Source organism: Anneissia japonica, unplaced genomic scaffold, assembly GCF_011630105.1.
Source record: "Anneissia japonica isolate Jap-2015-1 unplaced genomic scaffold, ASM1163010v1 scaffold6016_len257023_cov185, whole genome shotgun sequence".
Classification (NCBI taxonomy): domain Eukaryota; kingdom Metazoa; phylum Echinodermata; class Crinoidea; order Comatulida; family Comatulidae; genus Anneissia; species Anneissia japonica.
In genome coordinates, this window is record NW_022744250.1 from 174,569 (window position 1) to 198,745 (window position 24,177).

The following is a 24,177-nucleotide window of genomic DNA, read 5'->3' on the forward strand; positions in this document are numbered from 1 at the left end:
AGTTAGCCTGGGTGTGTACGTACGTGCATGTGCGATGGAATGCGCAGCCGTTGAGCGATTACCGATTGATGAACAATTTCTCTGTAGGCCTAGCCTTCTCATCCTTTGGATGAATCGGTCATTAAAGGTCTCTGCGAAAATCCACTTGTCTAGAGCTGAAGATGCTATAAGGTAACACAAATGAGAGAAATAGGCCTAACCTAGGCTAAAAGTTGAGGCGTAGCCTTGCTAGCTAGGACGAATTACCGGGCTAGGACCTAGGCTAGGCCTAGGCCTAATCCCTATAAAATTTTTATAGTACGTTAAAAAAAATACAGGTAAACTAAAGGCCTATAATTTTTGTATAGAATAAATATAGAAATTATATAGTTAGTTTTATTATAGAGAACTTGTCATATCGTTTGTATAGAATATTCTATAGAATTTCTGAATATGCAAGATGTAAACATGTTAATAGGACTATACTGGTACAGTGCATCATGAAAACTTTTAAATCTGTGAATTGTTCGAAGTGAACTTATATGATTATTGTATTTTAAATGAACAATTTTACTTTTGATTTTTCAGCTAGCATTGTTGATGTTGCATGTTTTAATAATAGACAGTCTAAATGGTTAAAATATCTTACAAAACACAATCAATAAATCATATACATTATAACTAAGTAAAATGCAATAGCAAAGGAATCCCTTCACCATTTCATTTATAGAGAGCACAGAAAAAAGACCAAAGTAGCTAATATATTGCAATCGTGATTGGTCAATCTCTTGAAATAAGGTCAAATCATTCAAGCATCACTGGCGTTAGCTAATCTGGGGTCTGCAGGTAGCGTTAATAACGCCAAGGACGTGGCGTAGTGAGTGGGTTTAACAACGCCACTGCCTAGTTCACACACAAAGGCGTACGCTACGCCAGGCTTAAGCCAACCTTACGCCGTGTGTGTGAACATAGCCTTATGTACTTGACCTTATAGTATTTCAGCAGTACTAATAGGTAAAAATTGTTTTCTATTATTATTCATTTAATGTTGTTTAAATTGGCGCATTAGACTTAGTATAATGCGCCTTTTAAGTCAAAAATTGGATTGGTTTGGATTAGATTAGATCTCTAGGCATAGGAGCCTAGCTAAAATAGGCCTCTGCTTTTTGTCTAGTTTAGGCCTTTATTATTGATATTTACAGCACCACTGTGCTGACAGGATAAAATTGCTCTCCGTTTACCCACAATGCATTTCAAACGGATGTTTGACTATATTGGGAAGCTGCTCTATCTTCTGATATTTAGGCTATGTTCTCACACAGCTGCTAACGGTTAGCAGGTCTGGATCCTGCTAACCGTTAGCTGCCGTGCGTCCATACGAGAAAATCCCAATCCGGATACCAGAAATATGATGATCGAATCACTGGCCAATAAGAAACTGGTTGATGATAAAAACGCGCTCAACTTGCTAACCGATAGTGCTAATTGCTAACCGTTAGCGGTATCCAGATACTGCTTACGGTTAAGCGCTAACCAATCGGGTGTTCTCATGCACATAGTTGCCAACTTTTCCCAAAAGAAATCCGCGAGAACTCTCCTTGCGTAGCAACGTACCACTGGCTGGGGGAGCCAGGGGAAGAGGGCCTGGGGGAGGGGCCTGCTGGGGGCCAGGTTGACAAGCAATTTGACGCTCACGCAATCTGAGCATTTTTTCACTACTACTGACTTGATTGATCTTGGACACTAAAAATTATGTCTGCTAATGGGACGGTGTATTCTAAGCTGCAGCCTGTTTTCCATTAGGCAAATTTATTTGCGTGAATCAAAAGAGTCATTTTGCTTCCTGAGCTCTGATTGGTTGCACATTTTTTTCGCTTCGAAAAATGCTGATAGGTATGTGAATGCACATGCGCATGGACCAACGCTTTCAATTCGTGCAAATAAATTCGCCTCGTGCAAAACAGGCTTTAAGTGAACTGATTTTTGCCCGCTCAAGGGCTAAATGAATTCTCTCGGTCTCACAAATAGTACTAAAGATTTAGCAGCATGGGTTGGACGAAATAAATCATGGTCAATTCTAGCAGTGTACTTGAAATATGTGGGTCATCTGGCGAGAGATGAATGATCTGTATGCAGTTGTGTTTAATTTCATCAGATTGATCTATTTTTGTAATACCCTACTGTATGGTGATTTAGCATAGTGCACTCAAACTTCAATGGTCCTCGTCACCCTTCTGTGGTGCTACAGTGGTCGACTGTATATTTAATTAACCTACAATATATGAATTTCTTTCAAGCTGCTAAAAAAAATCAATGATGATATGGTTACAAAACTGCAGAGAGCATGAACAAGGACTACAAAATAACATTTGCATTGATAAATATTATAGTTGTTTATATTTTTATTTTTAGGTGGATTTTTGATTGATGTGACATGGCTAATCCACATGGAACAGAGTGAGTATATGTTTATTGACTGTTGTCAAGGTTGTAAATAATAATTTGATAAGTAAACATTATAAAAAAAAAAAAATACAAACAAATCAGTGACAAGGTGTTGAGTAGACCTACATGTAGGGGCATAGTGTGAATACATGAGGCCTTTGAGCTTCAACACTATGAAGTCAAAATATAGATTACAAGTAATGTACTATAATACTTTAACTGCATTTCTTTGCATGATATTTTAAAGCCCCATTCCCGGCAAAATTTCACTAAAAACTGACTTTTTTAGAAAATATTCATTTACATTATTCCAATTATTATAAATCATGGAAAAATATTGGCATGAGTTTCAGTTTTACGCAAAAGAATAAAAAAAATGAAAAATACAGACTATTTCTCATAAAATATTACCATTTTCTGGACGAATTCATCGTTACTAGGCAAATTCAGAGGTTGTAGATCGCATCCACTGGAATACTCTCGCTTTTATGTATACTTTTATACAGTCATAAAGTGCGCCCTCTCTAAAGACACGGCAGCTAACGGTTAGCAGGATCCGGATCCTGCTAACCTTTAGCGTCCATACGAGAAAATCCCGATCCGGATACCAAAAATATGATGATCGAATCACTGGCCAATAAGAAACTGGAAATTATAAACGCGTACGTGTGATTGGTTGATGATAAAAACGCGCTCAACTTGCTAACCGATAGCGCTTGCTAACCGTTAGCGGTATCCAGATACTGCTTACGGTTAAGCGCTAACCAATCGGGTGTTCTCATGCACATAGTTGCCAACTTTTCCCAAAAGAAATCCGCGAGAACTCTCCTTGCGTAGCAACGTACCACTGGCTGGGGGAGCCAGGGGAAGAGGGCCTGGGGGAGGGGCCTGCTGGGGGCCAGGTTGACAAGCAATTTGACGCTCACGCAATCTGAGCATTTTTTCACTACTACTGACTTGATTGATCTTGGACACTAAAAATTAAGTCAAGTGTATGTAAACTTAATAAAACCAAAAAGTTATACTCATTTAAATTTGACCAAAGTACAGTACTGTAAACTTAGGATGAGTACCCGAGACAGTTGCTTGGTGTAAAATTAAAACATTTTTTACGGACTCACTTTATTCATGAATCACGATGTACAGACATCACTTTCATGTGGAAAACAGATAAACAAACAAACAAACAATTTCCACAGCTGCCTTTAAAGTGCACCAAGGCCAACATGTGTACACTGTGCCTACAGTTTATATAGCCCCTCTATAGTCCTGATCAGAGAAGATCTGTTCCACCACCAGAACCATAGGTAGCGGGTCGCTCAAACCAACGCTGATGTTATGTCTCTACGATTGTTGCGGCGCTGCTGCTTTACCAATCAGCCATTCCCTCGCCACTGTAGGCCTACAAGGATACAACTGAGTGAGACAAAGAAATATACAAAAAAAGAACCTAACAGTACTACAGTTTTATTATTGGTAGAACAATACTAGATTGCGGCACAGTGGGCGGCGGTGGGGCCCTGTAAAAGCAAGAGAAAAGCAGCATGGGTTGGACGAAATAAATCATGGTCAATTCTAGTAGTGTACTTGAAATATGCTGGTCATCTGGCGAGAGATGAATGATATGTATGTAGTTGTGTTTAATTTCATCAGATTGATCTATTTTTGTAATACTCTATGGTCCCCAAGTTGATTTAGCATAGTGCACTCAAACTTCATTGCTCCTCGTCACCCTTCTGTGGTGCTACAGTGGTCGACTGTATATTTAATTAACCTACAATATATGAATTTCTTTCAAGCTGCTAAAAAAAATCAATGATGATATGGTTACAAAACTGCAGAGGGCATGAACAAGGACTACAAAATAACATTTGCATTGATAAATATTATAGTTGTTGGTATTTTTATTTTTAGGTGGATTTTTGATTGATGTGACATGGCTAATCCACATGGAACAGAGTGAGTATATATTTATTGAATGTTGTCAAGGTTGTAAATAATAATTTGATAAGTAAACATTATAAAAAAAAAAATACAAACAAATCAGTGATAAGGTATTGAGTAGACCTACATGTAGGGGCATAGTGTGAATACATGAGGCCTTTGAGCTTCAACACTATGAAGTCAAAATATAGATTACAAGTAATGTACTATAATACTTTAACTGCATTTCTTTGCATGATATTTTAATTAAAAATATAATTTTAATCTTGTTTAATTTCATATTAATTTTAATTTATTGTCTTCTGCCGATGAAGAATGGAGGAGGCTATTTTATTAAAATGTTTTAATTTCTTGTCATTTTTTTTTGGTGCAGAAGTAAATTCTGTTACTATCAGTAATAAAGGATATGAAATTACTCTAATGGAAAAAAAAATCTAATATTTGAAATATTTTGTTTACTTGGAAGGATTCTTGAAAATAGATCGAAACGTTGAATCTCAAAATGGTTCTGTCTCTTTTCGGACACAGTCTTTTTGTTTGGTAAAAGTAAAAACTTCCTGCTAGTAAACAGAAGTTATAAGCTTTCACATGTAGAAATTACACTTGGCAATTAATGGACATACGATAGTGTAATACCGAAAGGTCCACTGATTAATCTCAGATTATAATACATACTCCAAGTAATGAAATGCACGCCATCGTGTCTTGATTCAATATTTCGACATTAATTATGTCATCAGGAAATACCAACAACTATAATATTTATCAATGCAAATATTATTTTGTAGTCCCTTCATACAACCTGATAATGACATAATTAATGTTGAAATATTGAATCCCGACACGATGGCATACATTTTGATACTTGGAGTATGTATTATACTATTACTTGGAGTATGTATTATACTATTCAACATTAATTATGTCATCATCAGTAATGGACATGTAACAGTAATAGCATTTAATCATGTCATTGTCAGTATCATATGATGTTTTAGTATTATATTTTCATATTCGGCTTTGAAACTACAAAAAAAAACCTTTAAATAAACAAAATGTATAAATCTTCTATTTATATGCTATCATCATATTTAAATTATATTTTATTGAAGAAATTATTTCCATTATGTAAAATCTGATTCTATGAGTGCTCAGAATGAGAATTTATTGTCTTTTTTAAAACAGTATTGAATAATTAATAATAATGATCATTCCTACTGTGTAGTAAATATTTTTGTTCATGGATACACAAACTACATATGTGGCAAAGACAAACCAATCACTCGTCGCAAATCGTGTTTCACAGAAAATGGCCAGAACATGCTGGAATGTCAAATTTTAAAAAATCTATTTCATTGCACTAAACTAATCTTTACATATCTACATCATTGCATGCTGTTATTTTCCCCATTTTCAATGTTAGAACAACACTTTTTAAAGGATTTGAAGATAGTTTCTGCATTAGAAATGCCTGAAATCATAAACTTTGAAGGTTGATTTCTCATATATTGTTCTTTAAACAGCTCTATGTTTAAACGCTTGTAACTTCATTAGGAAATGTCTGATTTGAATGATTTTTTTTACCATTTTATAGCTATTATTTTACTCTCTAAAACTGTATTAATAACTCAAAATCAATTTTTGTGACGAGTGACTGGTTTGGCTTGTCTTTGCCACATATTCATTTGATTAGCCCAAACATAAATTAGAAATTTAAGATGTTCATTGCATTATTTTTTTTAATTAAAGGTTTGGATACATTAAAGAAATAACATTAAATTACACATAAATGTTTATTGTTTTTAAAGTGAGAAAAGCATATTTTTGGTCATGGATACACAAACTACATCATTCATTTGACTAGCCCAGCAAGAACATATGGTTAGCCAGAACTCAAATTAAAAATTTAAGATGTTCATTGCATTATTTTTTTTTTTATTAAAGGTTTAGATTACAATAAAGAAATAAAATTAAATTGCATTTAAATGTTTATTGCTTTCAAAGAGAGAAAAGAAAGTGAAAGTTGATTGTTTTATTACTTTTCAATACTTGCTCTTTTCCCATTAGGTTTAAACTTTCACCTTATAAAATTTATAATTTCATGTCATGAGTTTATGCTTAAAATATTACTTTCTGTTTAATTGATTAAACATACCAGATTTAGAAAGAATGATTTAGGGAATGTTTGTGTTTTTTTTTTTGTTTTTTTTTAGTATATGACATATTTCATCTTATTCTATATTGGCTGATAATTAGTAAGTTATCAAAAGGACACATTTAATTGGCCAAAATGTGTATGATGCAAGTGCTTGAGACAGTTTTCACTTCAGTTATAATCACATTTACAAATATATAAGGATCGATTCTCATTTATTATATTAGTACAACTTATTTCTGAAGTGCACAATTTTACATGGTACCAGGAGGCACTAAATCTGGAAAGAAGGATATTTATTTAATATATTAATTATCATCTTTTTCTATGAATAATAAGGTGGATTGTTGCTCAGTACTATGAATTTATAATTGCATGAAATTTGATTCCAGTTACTTGGTGTAGCATTATTGCAGAATGCCTAGGTAATGGAGCCAGTACATTTTATGTAGGCCTAAGGAAATGTTACTGAATACAGATAATTGTATGGTGATGCACTTGACTAGATCTAACATTAGCAACCTCATTGAGCAAGCTACTGGTTATTTTATTGGAATATGTTGAACTTCCTGTTACAAATTCTATTAAATATCTTGGCATAGACTTAGGATGGAGTTAAGTTGACTGATATGGTACAGTAGATGAAAAGAACACATACTATTGCTAACTTTTAAGTGGCTGTGACAATCACCCCCCCCCCCCTCCACCTTATCTATGTAACAAATTTACTTTTAATCAAAACAGCCACTCTCAGTGCACTATAAGTAATCTAAGCATAAATGGAAGCTTGTACAAGGCAAGAGAAAATTTGTATACTGTGCAACTAAAATATGGAACAAGCTTCCAAACGAAATGGGATCAAACTTCAATTATGTTCAACTGGCTAGGTTTAACAATTTAATCAAAACCCTGTATATTTTTATTCATTTCTATTGCAAAGTAATGTTCTTTTGCCTTCATCTAAATTTAATTAGTTCTTTACTTTTTTTATTTCTGGTTTTTCCTTTTAATTTTCTGTTTATTTTACTTTTTAATTCGTTTGATTTTTACCTGTTCATTTGATTTTTTATTTCTGATTTGCATTTCTGTTATATATTTTTTTGTTCATGTGATCCACTTATGAAACTAGTGCTGCATCACTGGAAGTACTATCTCTTTAAAGAAATAATAAATAAATAAGTAAATAAATAAAATAAATCTAAAACTATGTCAGGATAAAAATAGAAAATTAAGACTATATAGATATATGGATTAAAGTATCCCAGTCTGGATTCCATTTTCAGAGACCTGCAGGCAGAAACTCAGAATGACTGAAACTAAATGTTATGGCCATTCATTATCGATCATTTCTTTGTATTAACTTTGTTACCAAATGTATGTACAAGATGTTTGATGTTAATGTTTTTAAATATATCTGTAAATTGTAGGCATACTTACTTTCTGAAGAGTTATGTAATAATTTTATAGCACTTACTGATTGTTTGCATAATTCTGTCTTTAACTTCTTTGCCAGACATTTTAGAGAACTGCCTGCGAATCTCTGTAACCAACTTTTAACTAGCCTGAACAGTTTTAAGCAAAGCATTAAAAGATATTTTACAGACCTTTTTTTTTTACCTCTATGTAAATTTTTATTCTTTAAAAAATCACATTTTTACTACTGTATATAATTTAATGAGAAATGTTTTTATCATAATATTTTGAAGCGAAATGAATGATATGATATAATAAATCTACTCTTAACTTAATTGAAATGGAGACACATCATTTTAACAGATGAATCTGTACTGTCAAGATTTTATTTTGGTACAAGTGGGTAGCTTTTAAAAAAGCAGCTCCTCATTGTTTTAGCACTTTCCTTACTTCAAACCATTTTACTGAAATCCTTCTTTGCACTTTTCAGAACAGCATTGGTTCGGGCATTATTGGATAAAAACTGGCCTCTGGTCAGTAATATGTTGGCAAAGGATTCACAGCTTGTTAATGAATGTCCAGTAAGTAACAATTTTTGGACATTCATGAGAAAGTGAATTGTTAAGAGTGTTGTAATCTCTAAAACCTGAAAAGCAGGTACACTTGCAGTCAAATATGCAGCTATTGTAAAATGTTTCACAAAAACTTGTCTACATCTGCAAGAATGAAGGTGCAGGTTCATCATTCCTGATGATGAGTAAATAAAGTTGAAACGTTGAGTAAATATGGCCTCACTTTCTGTATTTGGAGTCACTTTTGTTTTATTTTATTTGAACACAGTCAGTGCCCCTTTTTGTTCGTCTACATCTTGGTGTGGAATTGTCAATAGGTCTGTGATACACCATTTCCACTTCCTAAAGTAGCCTAGGTTTTGGTGAGAGCATATTTAATTAAAATCATTATGATAAGTTCTGTTTATTATTTGGATAGGATGGCAAATCAACATTATGCTGCGCTGTTAAGGAAGCACCAGAAGAACTGCTTTTGAAGATGTTAGAGGCTGCCTCCAAAGAAACAATCAATATTTTGGATGACGTGAGTAGAATTTACAACAGATCATCATCATCACCAACACAGAATACAGGTAACATAGATAAACAAAAATGCATCCATAATCATTTAGTTTGAAATTTGCCAACCTTTATTGAAATCAGAATTTTTTTTTAAATTGGTCTTAGATTTTTACCTATAGCAAGAATACATGGAAGTATAGAATATATGCTGTGTTCTACAACCAACAACCAACCTGATACTATAAAATATATAAAGAAATATCCAAGTGTTTAGAACTAGGCAGTGTTTGCACCAGAAATTTGCTGACGAGGGGTCAGAGGGGTCCGAACCAAAGGGCTGACGAAGCCTTGGTCGACAGCCTGAAATAAAAAATTCATTTGATAGGGTTCATGGGGAAGGTGTCATGGCCCAGTATGGTCCAAAATGTGCTTTTAGACCACATTATTAGGGATTGGAAATCAAAATAATGTAGTTGCGCCACCGCTGCAACTAGGTATAGAAGTAAACAAAAAAACAGTGGAAATGGGGTGCTTATAGTACAACCAGATTGGCATGCAGGAACCTTGAGTTTTGTATCACTGGTTTAATCCCTTTGTTAGTATTGATGCTCTTGTATTTTTTCTTGCAGGATGGTCGTAGTCTTCTTCATTTGTGTGCGCTGCGTAGCTTTGATAAATGTATCAAATTCATTTTAAAGAAATCCGATCTACATATAAATTTACAGGATGGATGGGTAGGGAGATTTTACAAGTTTAAAAATTTATTAATTATATTAGTAAATTAATTATAATAATTTATTATAATAGTTGTTTATAAAAAACATTATTGTTGTTCATCTTTAGAACCATGTTAAGGTGAAGTGGGAAGGCTTGATGATAAAGTGAGGGCTGTAGCTTGCAAAATAAGTTGATTTTAACTACAGTACTGTAATTGAGCGTAATTTTTTGCTTCAAAATTTTTCAGTGAGAGGGGGTGCAAACTTTTATTTTATGGCTGGGACGATAACATCTAAAGGGCTTTGCCATTTATTTCTATTAATGTACTATTATTTATTTCATGTTTTAACAAAAGTGGGGTGCTCAGCTCAGGCACCATAAGCACCCCTGCCTTACAAACTGGTATACAAAAAAAATTATTTATTTTTCAGGTTTCAAGAACTCCACTTCAAATCTGTGCCCGTTCAGATGCCACGTTTAGACAACAGCTCCACATAGTGGTTGAACTTATATGCAATGGTGCTGATATCTCCCTAAGAGATGAGGTATGTATTTTAATAACGCAGCACTGCACGTCAGTCGAGGCTGATTTGTGATGTTGAATTTTAAAATATACATATTTTTTACAAGTAATTGTTAATTAAAATGTATTAGTAGATAGTATCATTATAGTGGATTTTATGATTGATTTTAATTGAAGATGTGATTTTTTGCTACAAAAAACTTCTATTGGGTTCTCTTTGAATGATTCCAAATGAAATTACAAAAATAGAAATTGCTGCCATCTTATCTTGACAGTTCTACCTCAATGGATATTCCTTGAGCGTTTGTTAAGTTTAACAACTAGAAAATCAGAACATATGCAGTGGCCAGGATTACATGCATTATCCACAACCCATAAACTCATAAGTTTTGTTAACAGTCGTATGCTGAACATTGGACCATAGCAACAACGTCAAGTGGCAGGTTACGTGGGACGATCCATTTGATTACGTAGTATAGCTGCTATCAATTTGCAATGGAAATTTATCTCTACCGTGCCTTATTCGGCATTAATCTTCTTCAATAATAAATAAATAGGATAAAAGAAAAGTTAACTATCATTAAATTATAATTACTTTACACTGACTAAACGCAACGACACTCCTATTTTATCCTTAGGAAGGAGCTGACCGATATTTCAAATGTTATATACCAAATCATCATTTATTCTATCAACATACTGTGGTTTACCTAGAAATATTGACCTTGTGAGGGGGCATGAAGGTTGAGTGGGTGTACTAATGATTAGGTGAGGTGGCTCTAGCTAGGAAAATATAGTGATGTGAGTTGGGGAGGGGGGCACAAGATTCATTTTGATACTCCACTGCCAACATAAACAAACATAAGCGGTTTACTGTTCATGTTTTTTTTACAGGAAGGTAGAACTGCTGCCGATCTTTATGTGTTTAATGACTGCATGAAGTATGATAACAGTTCAAGAAAACAAGAAAAGAAGCAGATTCTGCATATATTAAAAGGTGAGCCCTCTATCAACAACATTGTTGTATTAATTTAAATAAAAAGCTTAAAAAAGTTTATTATTTAACAATTTTTATTTGCAGAATGAATGCAGCCTAGCTCAGTCGGCTAAACTGACGGTAACCATTGTGTGTGCGCTGAACCGTAGAGCTCTCTAGGTCCCCGGTTCAATTCCCATCACTGCATTCCTTGCGTTTCGTCTGGAGGGCTGAAATACAAGTCTCCCAGTGTACTGCCTAATCACCACAGTTGCAGAATATTCAGTAAGATGAAGGCGGCAACTAAATGGAGGAAGAAGAATAAATGATAAAACATAATAAAATAATAAAGATAAAATCCTAATTGCTGCGAAGCAGCCAATTCATATTCTTGACAGCAATTTGACCTCTGAAAGGTCATTGTTTGTCAAAAAACAAGTGCCTAAGACGACTGAAAAGCGGAGTTTCCTTCTTTCGTTCTGCCGGGTAAAATCAATTACTTTAGGCGACGTTTGTAGACTAACCTACTCGTACCAACGTCCGCATGTTCGCCCTCTAGGCCTAGACTAGCTAGGATGGTATAGGCCTAGCCTTGAAGGGACGACGGTCCCAATGAAAAACAACGTCGCTCTTTGATAGCTAACATTGTCTATTTAACATCACAATAATTCATTATTAGACCTATAGTTGTTTTTTGAATTGTACTCCACAAATCTCAGCCTATACCTCGCACAACTCGTTAACGTCTCTATCTATTGTCGTGACGTCTTGGCTCGCTGGCTCACACTTGCGATGTCTCGCACTTGTGATCAAATAATACGCTTGCTCGCACTTTGGCAACACTCTTTGGCAGTCAACTCGCCCCTAGAAAACCCGCCCTTGGAAACTTGCCCCATAAAAAAATGTACACTTCCTAGACCATGCAGTCTTCAAAATAAAAATTGCAACCTTTGGTAATCAACTACATTTTCCACATACATAGAAATTTTGGAAAAATTTATTAAAAAAAACCTAAACCAAAATTCACCACTATAGACACTTTTTGACAAAAATGAAAAATTATGACTTTGTTACCCAATGAGAAGTGTTCTAATATAGACAATGGGTCGTGTCTCATATTATTTGTTATATTTTTATTATTCATTATTTTCAATTGACTCGCATAAATAATTTTGTTTGAACAACATTTATATGCAGTTGTACTTCGCAGCACTTCACTTGCAATTTGCAATTTTTAGTATAAATTGCTATATTTCTTTGTACTGTATATACAGAAATGTGATATATGATACACTTTAGTTATAGTTTTGTAAGTCTTAAACATTTCAACATATCAATCACAATGCCCTATATTGCTATATTGCTCCTTTCATTGATGAATGTTTACTTTTATCGGTTCATTCTAATTCCTACAGGAGAAGTACCTCGGCAAATTTTAGTAAGTGGCTATAATGCGGTCAAAATCTACTTGAAGGCTTTAGAACAAGGTGGTGTGCAATATCAGAGATGTAGTTTAACAGTGGTGGGACAAGCCAGGGCTGGAAAGACGAGTTTGATTAAGAAATTTACAGGACAAAGGTTAGTAAATTGCTCACAATTGTGTTATTAATTTTTAAAATTCTGTTAAACTTAATATTCATGAGGAAAATTATATTTCAGATTTAATTCCAAAGAGAAGGAAACTGATGGAATAGTAACCACAGTGCTATGTGATATTAATGAGACTGATGGACAATGGAAATTGGATACTTCTAAAGAAATTGGTGTGTACTTGGGTGTTAATACCCCAAATGTGTTTCTATATCAGTGGTCTCATCAGCTATACTAAACCATGGCATTGGTAAAAAATGCTTTAGGAAAAAATGGCTTACTGTAGCATGCTTGAAATAACAGCGCCACACTTAGAAATGTAGCACAAACATGGTTATGCTTGGTCCATATATATTATCAGTCATACCTTAGGTAGCATTAGAATTCATTACAATTAAAATTCTATAAAATATATTTTTATTGACAACAAGCTTTTGATAGCTTTTCTGCTTTGGTGCTCTAATTTTTCAAAACTTGACTTGTTTTTTTTCTTCATTATTATAACTTATAAAGGCCAACTCAGACAGCGTCGGCCGACGCAGCCCGACGCGATTTGTTGTCGCGTCGGGTCTGTGTGAGTTGAACGCAGACGCGATGGTGTGCGTCGGGGGCAGTCGCGTAGTAGAATATTAAACGTGTTTAATATTGCTCACGACGGCTTAAGACTGTCCCCGACGATAAATCGGGTCGGGCTGCGTCGGCCGACGCTGTCTGAGTTGGCCTTAAGTCTCCCTTAAATACCACTTTTGGAAATGGGTTTTTATGGTCATTAGCAGCTTTGGTCTGTAATATAAAAGAATAAATATAAAAGAATACTTTTTAAAATTTGAACTCAATGAAAAGTTTTCTTTAATTAGAGGTGTCTTTAATTGAAGGTGGTCTTTAATTAGAGATGTCTTTAATTGAAGGGGTCTTTATTTGAAGGGAGACCTATATTTCATCCGCTGAGTAGAAATGAACTCTGACCTCCCACATGGCTCAGTCATGCTTTATAAACTAATCTTATAAGTGGAGTTGATTTTAGTGAGTACTGTATTACACTCTATCCATGAAGTATAAGACAAATATGTGAATTGCCCATAAATGGATATAATGATGTCGAACCACATCCCTATATGGGCATGATGGTGTCATATCACATCCATATATGGGTATGATGATGTCATATCACATCCATATATGGGTATAATATCACATCCATATATGGGTACGATGTCATCACATCTCTATATGGGCATGATGATGTTATATCACATCCATATAATGGGTATCATGATTACATATCACCGCCATATATAAACATCATAATATCGTCACATCCATATACTGTATGGACATGATTATGTCATATCACATCCATATAATGGGTATGATGATGTCATCACATCCATATATGGACATAATGGTATATCACATCCATATATCGGCATGATGATGTCATATAACATCCATATTTGGATATGATGACATTATATCACATCCATAATGGGTATGATGTCATTTAACATCCATATATGGATATGATGACATTATATCACATCCATAATGGGTATGATGACATCATCACATCCATATATGGACATAATGGTATATCACATCCATATATTGGCATGATGATGTCATATAACATTCATATATGGATATGATGACATCATATCACATCCATATACAGTACTGTAATGGAAATGTCTTAATCTTTTACATATTTTTCTCCTTTTGAAATAGGAAGCACAATAACAGAAGGTTTAAGTTTAAAGATTTATGACTTTGCTGGGCAAGAAATATATTATGCAACTCATCAGGTAAGTCTTTAATATGTCCATAATATGCAAATATGAGTATGGTCTTGTTTTTACTACAAACGTTTAGCTAGTTAGCCATGACCTATGTTACCAAGGTTCAAATAACCAGTAATGTGGTGTTATTAGGGAGCTTTCGATTGCACGACAACGGTAGGACGTAGAAGGTAATGACGTCACTAAAAGTCATCTGGAACGCAAATCTACGTATGCAGAGAACGTAGGATTCCAGGTAGGACGGTCACGCATGAGTGATTCCGTTCTAGCGTCGCGTCGTCGCACAAATCAAAAGCTCCCTATTCAGAAAACCCGGACCTTTATGTGTTAACCCTTTTCCAGACTATCAAACTTTATTTGACAAAAGCATGTGACATGCCCAAATATGGTCATGATGACATCACATCATGACCATATATGGGCACATCATGAATATATATAGACATACAACAGTTTATTTGCAAATACGCCTTTTCAACGAATCGGTAGGCAAATTCTTGTCCTTGTGTTATTTAAAATTCATAACTCCATAACAGAGGGTCCTATCACATTATTTTTTTTTTTTTTTTTTTGGATAATGTTTGTTAAAGACTATTCTAAACCACTATATGAATGAAAAAAAATTGAAAATGTTTTTGATCTTTGGAATCAAGATGGAAAAAGAAGCGCCTATCTTTAGTGTATTAAATAGGCATGTATGTTTGGAAAAGGCGTATTAGCATGTAGCATAAACAGTAAGGCATTTTACACTTAAAAATTATTAACCATGGCCATAGGTAGTGGCATAGTTTGAGTGTTGTGGGGTGGGGGATGGGGATGGATGGTTTTTAAACAACTACAGGTAATGATTTCATGAATAATGATTTTTTTTTAGCTTTTCCTCATATCTCAAGCAGTGTTTTTGCTTGTATTTGACCTCTCACTTGATCTGAATGCCAAAGCTATGGCTGGAAAACATAGTCATGCTAAGGTAAGTAATAGTATAAATAATCTTAAATCATATTATTCAATTCAGTATAAAGCTTCTTGAAAATGATCAAATAGATTGAAACATTAAATCTCAAAAATGTTTTTGGAGTTACTGCAACTTTGTTTATTTGCAACGTGTTTGCTATAAATGTTTTAAATAATTACGACTTTAAGAAAAAATGATATATTAGGGAAAATTCAGGAAACTACCAATTTCAATTCAAAATAACATTTATAAACTTCCATTTTGTAACACTATACAAAAAGATAAGAGTTCATTGAGATAATTAAAAACAGCGAACAAGGGAAGAAGGTAGATGTCCGAGAAGATATGAAATCATGTGGTGGGCCAGCTTTAAAACAAACTCTTTCTTTAATTTAATTTTTTTTTTTTTAATAGAATTTTCCCAGTTGGATGGTCATGAAAGTCGCTACATTTCTTGGACACAAGAAAAATGTCAAAGTGTATGAAATCACAAATCTGGACTTTATTATAATCTGGCTTTCCTCGATCTATGCACACACTGTGGAGAATAAGCGCACTGATGGTGCAGAAGCCAGACAGCTATCTCCTCCAGTTTTCATAACAGGGACGCATGAAAACAACTTACCAGGAAACAAATCACAAAGAAATGCAAAGGTAAGAAATTGAGAAATTTTACTTATTGCAAAGAATGTCAAAGCTTTTCGGATGGTTTAGGCTTTAGTTAAGTTTGCTATTAAACTATACTTTTCTATTTTGGATTATCTCAATAGGCTGAACAAATCTTTGAAACTATACGTAAAGCTATACAACATCATCCCTGCTTGAAACATGTTGTGACTAGATACTATGCAGTTGATAGTAGTTTGAGGAATGATGAGGAAATACTGAAGCTGCAAAAGCATATCCTGGAGGTTGTTAGAGAGGAACCTTACATGAGCAATCTCATACCAGTCACATGGTTGGACTTGGAACTCACTCTAGAGGAGAAACGGAAGGATATGTATATGATCAAAATGGCAGACGTAAGAGTCATTCATTCCTAATTTTAACAAAATTTATAGAAATAAGCTGTCTACAGCACAACTCTGCTGTATAATAATTTTAGGCAGTGACTATTATTTCCCCAGTCTTAAACAAATTCCTAAATTTAATTGGATAGTATTGTATGTATTGATTCAATAGGTACGAAGTGTAGCTGCCAAATGCGGAGTGAATGACTCAGAGGAGCTCAGCACATTTCTCCAATTCCAACATAATACTGGAAACTGTGTTTACTTTGAGAACAAGATGAATGTTGATGACCCATTGAACCACTATGTCATTCTAAACCAGAGGTGGCTAAATGACATATTCATTGGAGTCATCACTATTAGACCAGCAAGGGAACAGGTAAAAAGAGATCGCTGGTAAAGTTTTTGCTTTAAAACTTCTAAATATGACCCCTTAAGTTGAGCTTAAAATTTGGAGTCAATCCCATATTAAAGTGAGAGCTTACTGGATTGGCAAGGACTTAATGCTTAAGCAGTAATTCATATCAACAATACAATACAACAGTTATTTTTCTTAATACAATGTAGGGGGTGCGATCACACCGTCTGCATCCCCTTTGCATCCGCCCAGGTATTGAAAGCTGCAAATGATTTCAGCTGTTTTATATATCGTCCATTTGCATTTACTCAATCATTTATTTGATCATTTGTTTTCTCTTGGTGTTTTGCATGATCTAGTTTGTCCGTTCTTAAGTATCGGTATTATAGTATGTTTTACAGATTCAGATTTCTGTATTTTATCTAAACCAAGTTACAGTAGTTGCAAAACAATGTTTTGTATGATGCACATGTTATTCTCTTTTATTTTTTCAGTTTGCTCAGTTTAGTGACTCATGGGATAGACTTGCAAAGTATGGTCTTCTTGATGAAAAACTTGCAAGACATGTCTGGAGAGGTTATGACATTGACCCCAACTTGGTGTTCAACCTGATGAGCAGATTTGACCTCTTGTGTGAAATGCAATTTTCAGCTGAGGTAATGAAAAGGAGTCATGAATTTTAATTGATCCTATTCAGTGTTATGTTTATATTACTTTTATAACTGTAATATAGTATGTATGTGTATATATGTATTTAGATGTGTATAGGGGTACTGTATTCACGTAATGTGTATTATGTACATTATTTGTGTGGGGAGGTTGAGGGATGTTTATGATTTATTTCTGATCTAAGTTGTATTTTCTTTTGTTAAGTTCTTTCATTTGTTTAGCTTTAAGTTGTTGTTTTACTCTTTGTTCATAAGTTCTTCCATTTGTTTAGCTTTAAGTTGTTGTTTTTACTCTTTGTTCATTAGTTTAAGTTTGACTGTGCCACTTTCTTGTGTGCTGCCACTGATGTAAAAGAGTAATGCCAATAAATATTATTATTATTAATATAAAGAAAGTAACTCTCCCATCATCAACAGGAGGCAGCACGTAGGTTAGCTGAAAAATCTCGAGTGTTCTGTTTGCCGTGCTGTTTGAGTGAAACGATTGAAGCTCCAGCAGTGGTAGAAGATGACAATCGCACCGTGCGTTTCTTTGTCGACTTTGATGGTTTTCTACCAGGTGGCCTGTTCTTCAGATTAATGGTGCGCACAATTCGCTTTTCTCAGGATCATGGCAGCACAGACCAACGTCTTTCACGACACAGTGCTGAGTTTTATGTTGACCAGGATCACAATCTGATACTCAGAATCTACTCAAAAAATCGGTCATTTATGGAGGTAAGATTTTTACCCTTAAACCAGCATATATTACCTGACATATATCATTGGCATTCCCTCATGCCTTCTCTTAACCCACTTCTTGTGTCAGTGAATATTACCTGAAGTATATCAATTGCATTAATACATTTTTTAAGCTTATGTTTTCTTCTTACAGGTGATAATTGTACGTGTTTCAGGAGATGACACCAATCCAAGCCCAACAGTTTGCCAGATGGTAACACTTACTTATTCTAAAATTTCCATTATACTGTATACTGGCAGATTTATAAGGCATTATTATTATTATTATTATTATTATTATTATTATTATTATTATTATTATTATTATTATTATTATTATTATTATTATTATTTATAAGGCATTATTATTATATTTTGTTTATATATTAATATTATTTTTGTTATTTTATTATTGTTATTGTGTAGGTATACAAATTCTTGTTTTCTGCCTTGACTGATCTCTGTAACATTTGGAGTAAGGGTGTTAAATTCACATTTGGCGTACCATGTGACCAATGTCAGGATGAACCTCCACATCTACATGCCTTTGACGAGTGTACTCAGAAATCTAAAGTGGCCTGTAAAGGACTACGGATGGACACAACAGGATTTCAGAGTTTATTTGTGCAAGGTACATACTATAATAAAGTCATTTAACTAACTGATGTTTTTATAATCACTTTTAATTTGTTGCTGTATTATTATCTTAAGTAATTTATTTCTTGACATTTATTATTTGTAAATAACATCAATGTTCTTTTTAGATATGTGATATAATCAAGGTGCATTTATTTACTTTTAGAAAATCAACAGAAAGAGACGAGTACAACTAGTGACATGAATGTGGCCACAAGAGAAGCTGGCAAAGGTAACAACACCTACCATTACATTTACGTAGTTACATCCTGCAAAGGGCCTAAAGCTTCATTACCGCAGGGTAACGGGCTGTATGGACCAGTACGCCTTGGTAACTCCCTACTTTCCTTGAAAGATGTACTGGCCTATAGTTTATAATCCTTATCCGAGAAGAATTGTTCCACCACCAGAACCAGAGCCAATATTATGGCTATAGCTAGGTTGTTGCAACCCTGCCTTAACAGCTATTCTACTAATCAACTGATTACTAAATTTGATTTCAGTTTTCATGTTAATAGTCGTATTGTAATATTGACATCACATCATGACCATATAGGCTATAGGCACATGATGACTATATATGGCCATGATGACATGACGTTTATTTACTTTTAGAAAATCAACAGAAAGAGACGAGTACAACTAGTGACATGAATGTGGCCACAAGAGAAGCTGGCAAAGGTAACAACACCTACCATTATGTTTACGTAGTTACATCCTGCAAAGGGCCTAAAGCTTCATTACCGCAGGGTAACGGGCTGTATGGACCAGTACGCAGGTGTAACTCCCTACTTTCCTCGAAAGATGTACTGGCCTATAGTTTATAATCCTTATCCGAGAAGAATTGTTCCACCACCAGAATCAGAGTCAATATTATGGCTATAGCTAGATTGTTGCAACCCTGCCTTAACAGCTATTCTACTAATCAACTGATTACTAAATTTGATTTCAGATTTTATGTTAATAGTCGTATTGTAATATTGACATCACATCATGACCATATAGGCTATAGGCACATGATGACTATATATGGTCATGATGACATCACATCTTGACCATATATAGGAACATGATGACTATAAATGGGCATACTACAGTTTTTGTCAAAGAAAATTTGATAATGTGGACAGAGCTTTATGTTTTGTCCACACTAAAAAGTTGTATGTAACAAACTGATTTGACCATATATGGATCTAAGTCACACCCATATATGGCAAATTACATGTACAGTATTTTGTACATACAAATTGGTAAGTTCGACAGAGTTTTAGCGCTGTCCAGACTATCAAATTTTATTTGACAAAAGAATGACATGCCTAAATATGGTCATGATGACACCACATCATGACCATATATAGGCACATCATGACTATATATGGCCATGATGACATCACATCATGACCATATGTAGGCACATCATGACTATATATGGTCATGATGACATCACATCATGACCATATATCACCATCACATTCATTTCTTTTCAGATAATGTCTGCATGGTGAACAATATGGTAATTCAGAGCAGTCAAGGTAATGTAACTATTTATGAAACTTCAATTGAATTTTCACAATCAAATTATTGAATATTAAACTGTTTATTTTTTTTTCAAAGTTATTTACCTAATCCTATACTGTGAATGATATTGATTATCAAATTTTTGTTGTTAATTTCACAATTTTACAGGTTTTTAAAGTTTTTTATTTGTGTTTTTTAATGTATTGCCAAAAAGAATTAGTTTAAATTAAATGCGCAATAGGCATAGTCTGCCACAGTGGACTGGTATAAATCCTAGGATGCTTGAAATCCTCTAAAATATATGTATTTATCAGGATTTTTTTTTGTGAATCTTATATTGTTTATATCCCATGCATTTACAGTTTAATCAAGAATATTTTATTCATCTTCTTATGTTTTAGGTTCATTTACAGGAAGTCAAATCAGTGATAGTAATATTGGAACGGTGATCATTGTTAATAACACACTGGAAGTTTCTTCAGCACAAGGTAAGCCAAACGCTTTGAAACAAAACTTTATTCCAACTTTTCATGTTCTGGTTCATTTTGCAGTGCTGACAAATTCATCAATTGTTGTCATCTCCATAAAAATTATATAGGCTAGTTGATTAACTAGTAACCATATTCAGGGCGGATCCAGAGATGTCTGAAAAGGGAGGGGGTGGGGGGGCGATCAAGAGACACCACTGCTCTAGGGTGTCCAGAAAATGTTTGTTTTCTGGATGCTCGGAAATAACCTGTGGCGTTTAGGGCGATCAGTAATTTTTATTGTCTTTATTTTGTTTTGTTTTGCTTTCGCAAATCCGCCCCTGATGCATGGTGAGCCATGGATGTCTTTTTGTGTCCCTGGTTATTTTTCTTCAAAGTGCTGTTTCTGTAAACCTTTGACCACACTATCAAATTTTATATGACAAATACATGTAATAAGATCATATTTGGGTTTAATATGACATCAACATGGCCATATAAGAGTACATCACACAAATATCAAGGTATCTTTATTTCAGAAAATCAAAATCAAATATACAAAGCTGAATTGAGATAAAATGGGCCAATCAGAAACAGTGCAGAAATGTGCGCTTGGCCCACAAACACACAGACACACCTGTTTACATTGTTTTTTGTGGAAAATGTAGCAACAGTATCCAATTTGCCGGCTTAGCAGAGGCCTGTGAATAACTTATGTGTTATATTTCTTAAAGGTAATCAGAATCCTGCTGAACTATTGGCTTCATTATCCAACGCACACATCGAGGAGAATTTAGGAGGTACAGAAACATCAGTGGCGGATCAAGGAGGGGTTTTAGAGGGTTCGGGTGAACCCCCTCTGTGAAAAAACGTAATAATATTTACAAATAGGTAGCTAACAGTTGCAGTGATGACGTCACAATTGACTTATAATGTAGATTAATGTACATAGTAGATTTAAGTGAGATTAATTAACCTAGCTTTTCAATCAGTGGTATATTAACCTTGATGTGTAAAATTGTAATCTCTTGGGTATTGGTAGGGTTGGTTGAAGATTTTTTAACTTGGGGATTTGGGTTGGGGTGAATGTGGACCTGGGGAAAGTGTTGTTGTTGTCTTCCTCCATTATGGGTAATATGGGGCTACATCTAGATGTATGCCAAATGGTTCTTTTATCTAAACAATTTCAAGCTTGGTCAGAGGTATTTTTGCTGCTGATATTTAATTACATGGAAGAAAGATGTGCCGTTTGAAAAGCTTTGATTAAAACTGATTATTTACCAAATACTTATAGTTATATTTACAAATGAAAACTAGTTCTTCTTTAACAGTGTATGTCCCCAAAAACTAGGATTTATGTATTTTGTATGTACTTGTACAAAATAAATTTAATTAAATTATATGACATACGATATTCTTTATTATTTCACATAGCAAGACTACATTTATTGGCTGGCCATCATAGTGAACCAACAACAGAATTACACTGTGAAATAGGAGATAAAATTAATATCAGAAAAAAAACAGTCTCTACATTAAATCAATATTTGTCAGTTAATTTTGTAAAATCTTGATTCAGAAGTACCATTATTTATTCATTCATTTATTTATTTATTTTAGTTGTGACTTCTTTGTTAAGATGTTAGTTTCCCATATCAGGATCCCGTTTTATACATTAATGCAACTAACCGGAGAAATAAAAAATACTATAAATAATTTTTGTGTGTTTCTCAAAGTTCTTAACTGTGTACAAATACTTATTTTGTTAATTTCACCAAACCAACATAAATTGAAATCATCACTTGCAATAAAAATAATCCAAATTTGGAATAAACTGTAAGATTGATAATAGGATACCAAAATAGTGTGTCAATGTTATCGTTGCGGATACTGTCAAGTTGCAGTTAAGATTTTGGTTTGCAGTTCACGGTTTCGAAGAAGCCTGCTTAGTCCATACTGATTGTACTGTCCCCGACTTGGAACCAACATTACTGGCGTCAAACATCATTAAACAAAGCTCGACTCTGGGAAGTAGTAAATAACAATGCAAAATATTGAGGATATCATATGACTTATTAATATATTGGAATATATTTTAAGCCAGGTAGGCAAAAGAAGTTCAAAAGTTCAAAGTAATTTTATTGTCAATAGTACAAGTATAATTGAAATTTGGTTTTCTCGGATACACAAAAAAACAGAAAAAAATATCAACAGATTCTATTCAACAACAAAAAATCCACAGAATGACAGCTAAAAAAATATATATATTTAAAAATTTCAGTTCAAATATCATTATATCAATTTTCTTAACTAGGTAAAAATATATACAGAAAATTCCAAAGAAGGTTTTAAAAAAAATGAGAAAAATTGCAGGTTAAATAAAGTATTATCAGCTCAGTATAATTCTTAAACAAAAAACATTTCTCTGCTAATTAACAAATGCATAATGATACCATTTCTGTAATATGTATTGTCTAAATAATAGGGCTACCCTTGAATTGGCTACTACTGCAATCGATATGTTTTGTATTGTCTGAAAAGCAGCTAATCGGAATTGTTTTAATCTGAAGTTTAATTGAGAATCCGTCATTTTGTCAAAGACCAGTACAAGTGACGTACCTAGTGGAGCGTGGAGGAAAATGCACTTCCAAAAATCTCTACCCCTCACCCAGTCGCCGCACCAATGGAAATTTTCGAAGCAAAAAATTGCTCTCAAGAAGTTAAAAATCACCTCATTCCAAAACTTTGTTTTGCCAGCTAGTGCCCCTCATCTTGGCCCTTCCCAACAGTTACACCACCCCCCGCCCCTTCTTCCCTTTTATACCCATCGATATGCCATTACATTTTTAAAAAGAAACAAATTATTATTATTCCAAATTGGCCCAACTACATCTGTGTTTAACCATACCTTTCCTCTGGTAAATTAAGTTCTTTCATTACAAACGAACAGATTTCGTCACAATATCTATTCTTATCCTCAATTGACATTCCGTTGATTGGCGGGATAAGAGACAATGACATCCATACTGCAGGGTCAAAACTTCCCGCACTGAATATCCTTTTATTTGATGAAACAATAACTCCGACAATCTAAACAATTAATATATTCAAGCTTTATTCATTCAAAAATAATCGTGAAAGGCAGGCAAAGGCTGAATTGATACAATTGTAAAACACATATAACAATAACATATATATATATATATATACACAAATATATATATATACTGCATA

General features: G+C 34.0%; 2 protein-coding genes across 5 annotated transcripts in view; one reads left to right on the top strand and one right to left on the bottom strand.

Moving 5' to 3' along the window:
- On the top strand, nucleotides 1–22,659 carry LOC117119598. Of its 4 annotated transcripts, none has more exons than XM_033264429.1 (22): nucleotides 1–171; nucleotides 2,392–2,436; nucleotides 8,427–8,517; nucleotides 8,927–9,031; nucleotides 9,639–9,743; nucleotides 10,158–10,271; nucleotides 11,144–11,246; nucleotides 12,641–12,803; nucleotides 12,885–12,988; nucleotides 14,541–14,617; nucleotides 15,486–15,581; nucleotides 15,981–16,220; nucleotides 16,337–16,588; nucleotides 16,749–16,955; nucleotides 17,429–17,590; nucleotides 18,020–18,319; nucleotides 18,477–18,536; nucleotides 18,749–18,953; nucleotides 19,125–19,190; nucleotides 20,446–20,490; nucleotides 20,878–20,964; nucleotides 21,678–22,659. In XM_033264429.1, exons 2-22 carry the CDS (start codon nucleotides 2,414–2,416, stop codon nucleotides 21,806–21,808), a joined length of 2,736 nt encoding a protein of 911 aa, XP_033120320.1. In that variant the 5' UTR covers nucleotides 1–171; nucleotides 2,392–2,413; the 3' UTR covers nucleotides 21,809–22,659. The 4 variants fall into 4 exon arrangements, with proteins under 4 accessions (XP_033120320.1, XP_033120323.1, XP_033120321.1 ...); XM_033264432.1 differs by lacking the exon at nucleotides 19,125–19,190 and adding an exon at nucleotides 19,574–19,639; XM_033264430.1 differs by lacking the exon at nucleotides 2,392–2,436 and adding an exon at nucleotides 4,339–4,383.
- Nucleotides 22,336–24,177, bottom strand: part of LOC117119600 (macrophage migration inhibitory factor-like) — a 3,514-nt gene continuing 1,672 nt past the window's right edge. The window contains exons 2-3 of the mRNA XM_033264433.1: nucleotides 23,852–24,033; nucleotides 22,336–22,967 (exon numbers count right to left, since the gene is read on the bottom strand). Of these exons, the coding sequence (XP_033120324.1) occupies nucleotides 22,868–22,967; nucleotides 23,852–24,033 (282 nt within the window). The 3' untranslated portion in view covers nucleotides 22,336–22,867. The remainder of the gene's footprint in view (nucleotides 22,968–23,851; nucleotides 24,034–24,177) is intronic.

Excerpts from the sequence above, each read along its gene's own strand:
- LOC117119598 (XM_033264429.1), top strand. The coding sequence starts at position 2,414 with ATGGCTAATCCACATGGAACAGA. Across the intron at positions 9,744-10,157 it reads TAAATTTACAGGATGGATGG|GTTTCAAGAACTCCACTTCA; the intron begins GTAGGGAGATTT and ends TTTATTTTTCAG. Across the intron at positions 19,191-20,445 it reads CACAAGAGAAGCTGGCAAAG|ATAATGTCTGCATGGTGAAC; the intron begins GTAACAACACCT and ends ATTTCTTTTCAG.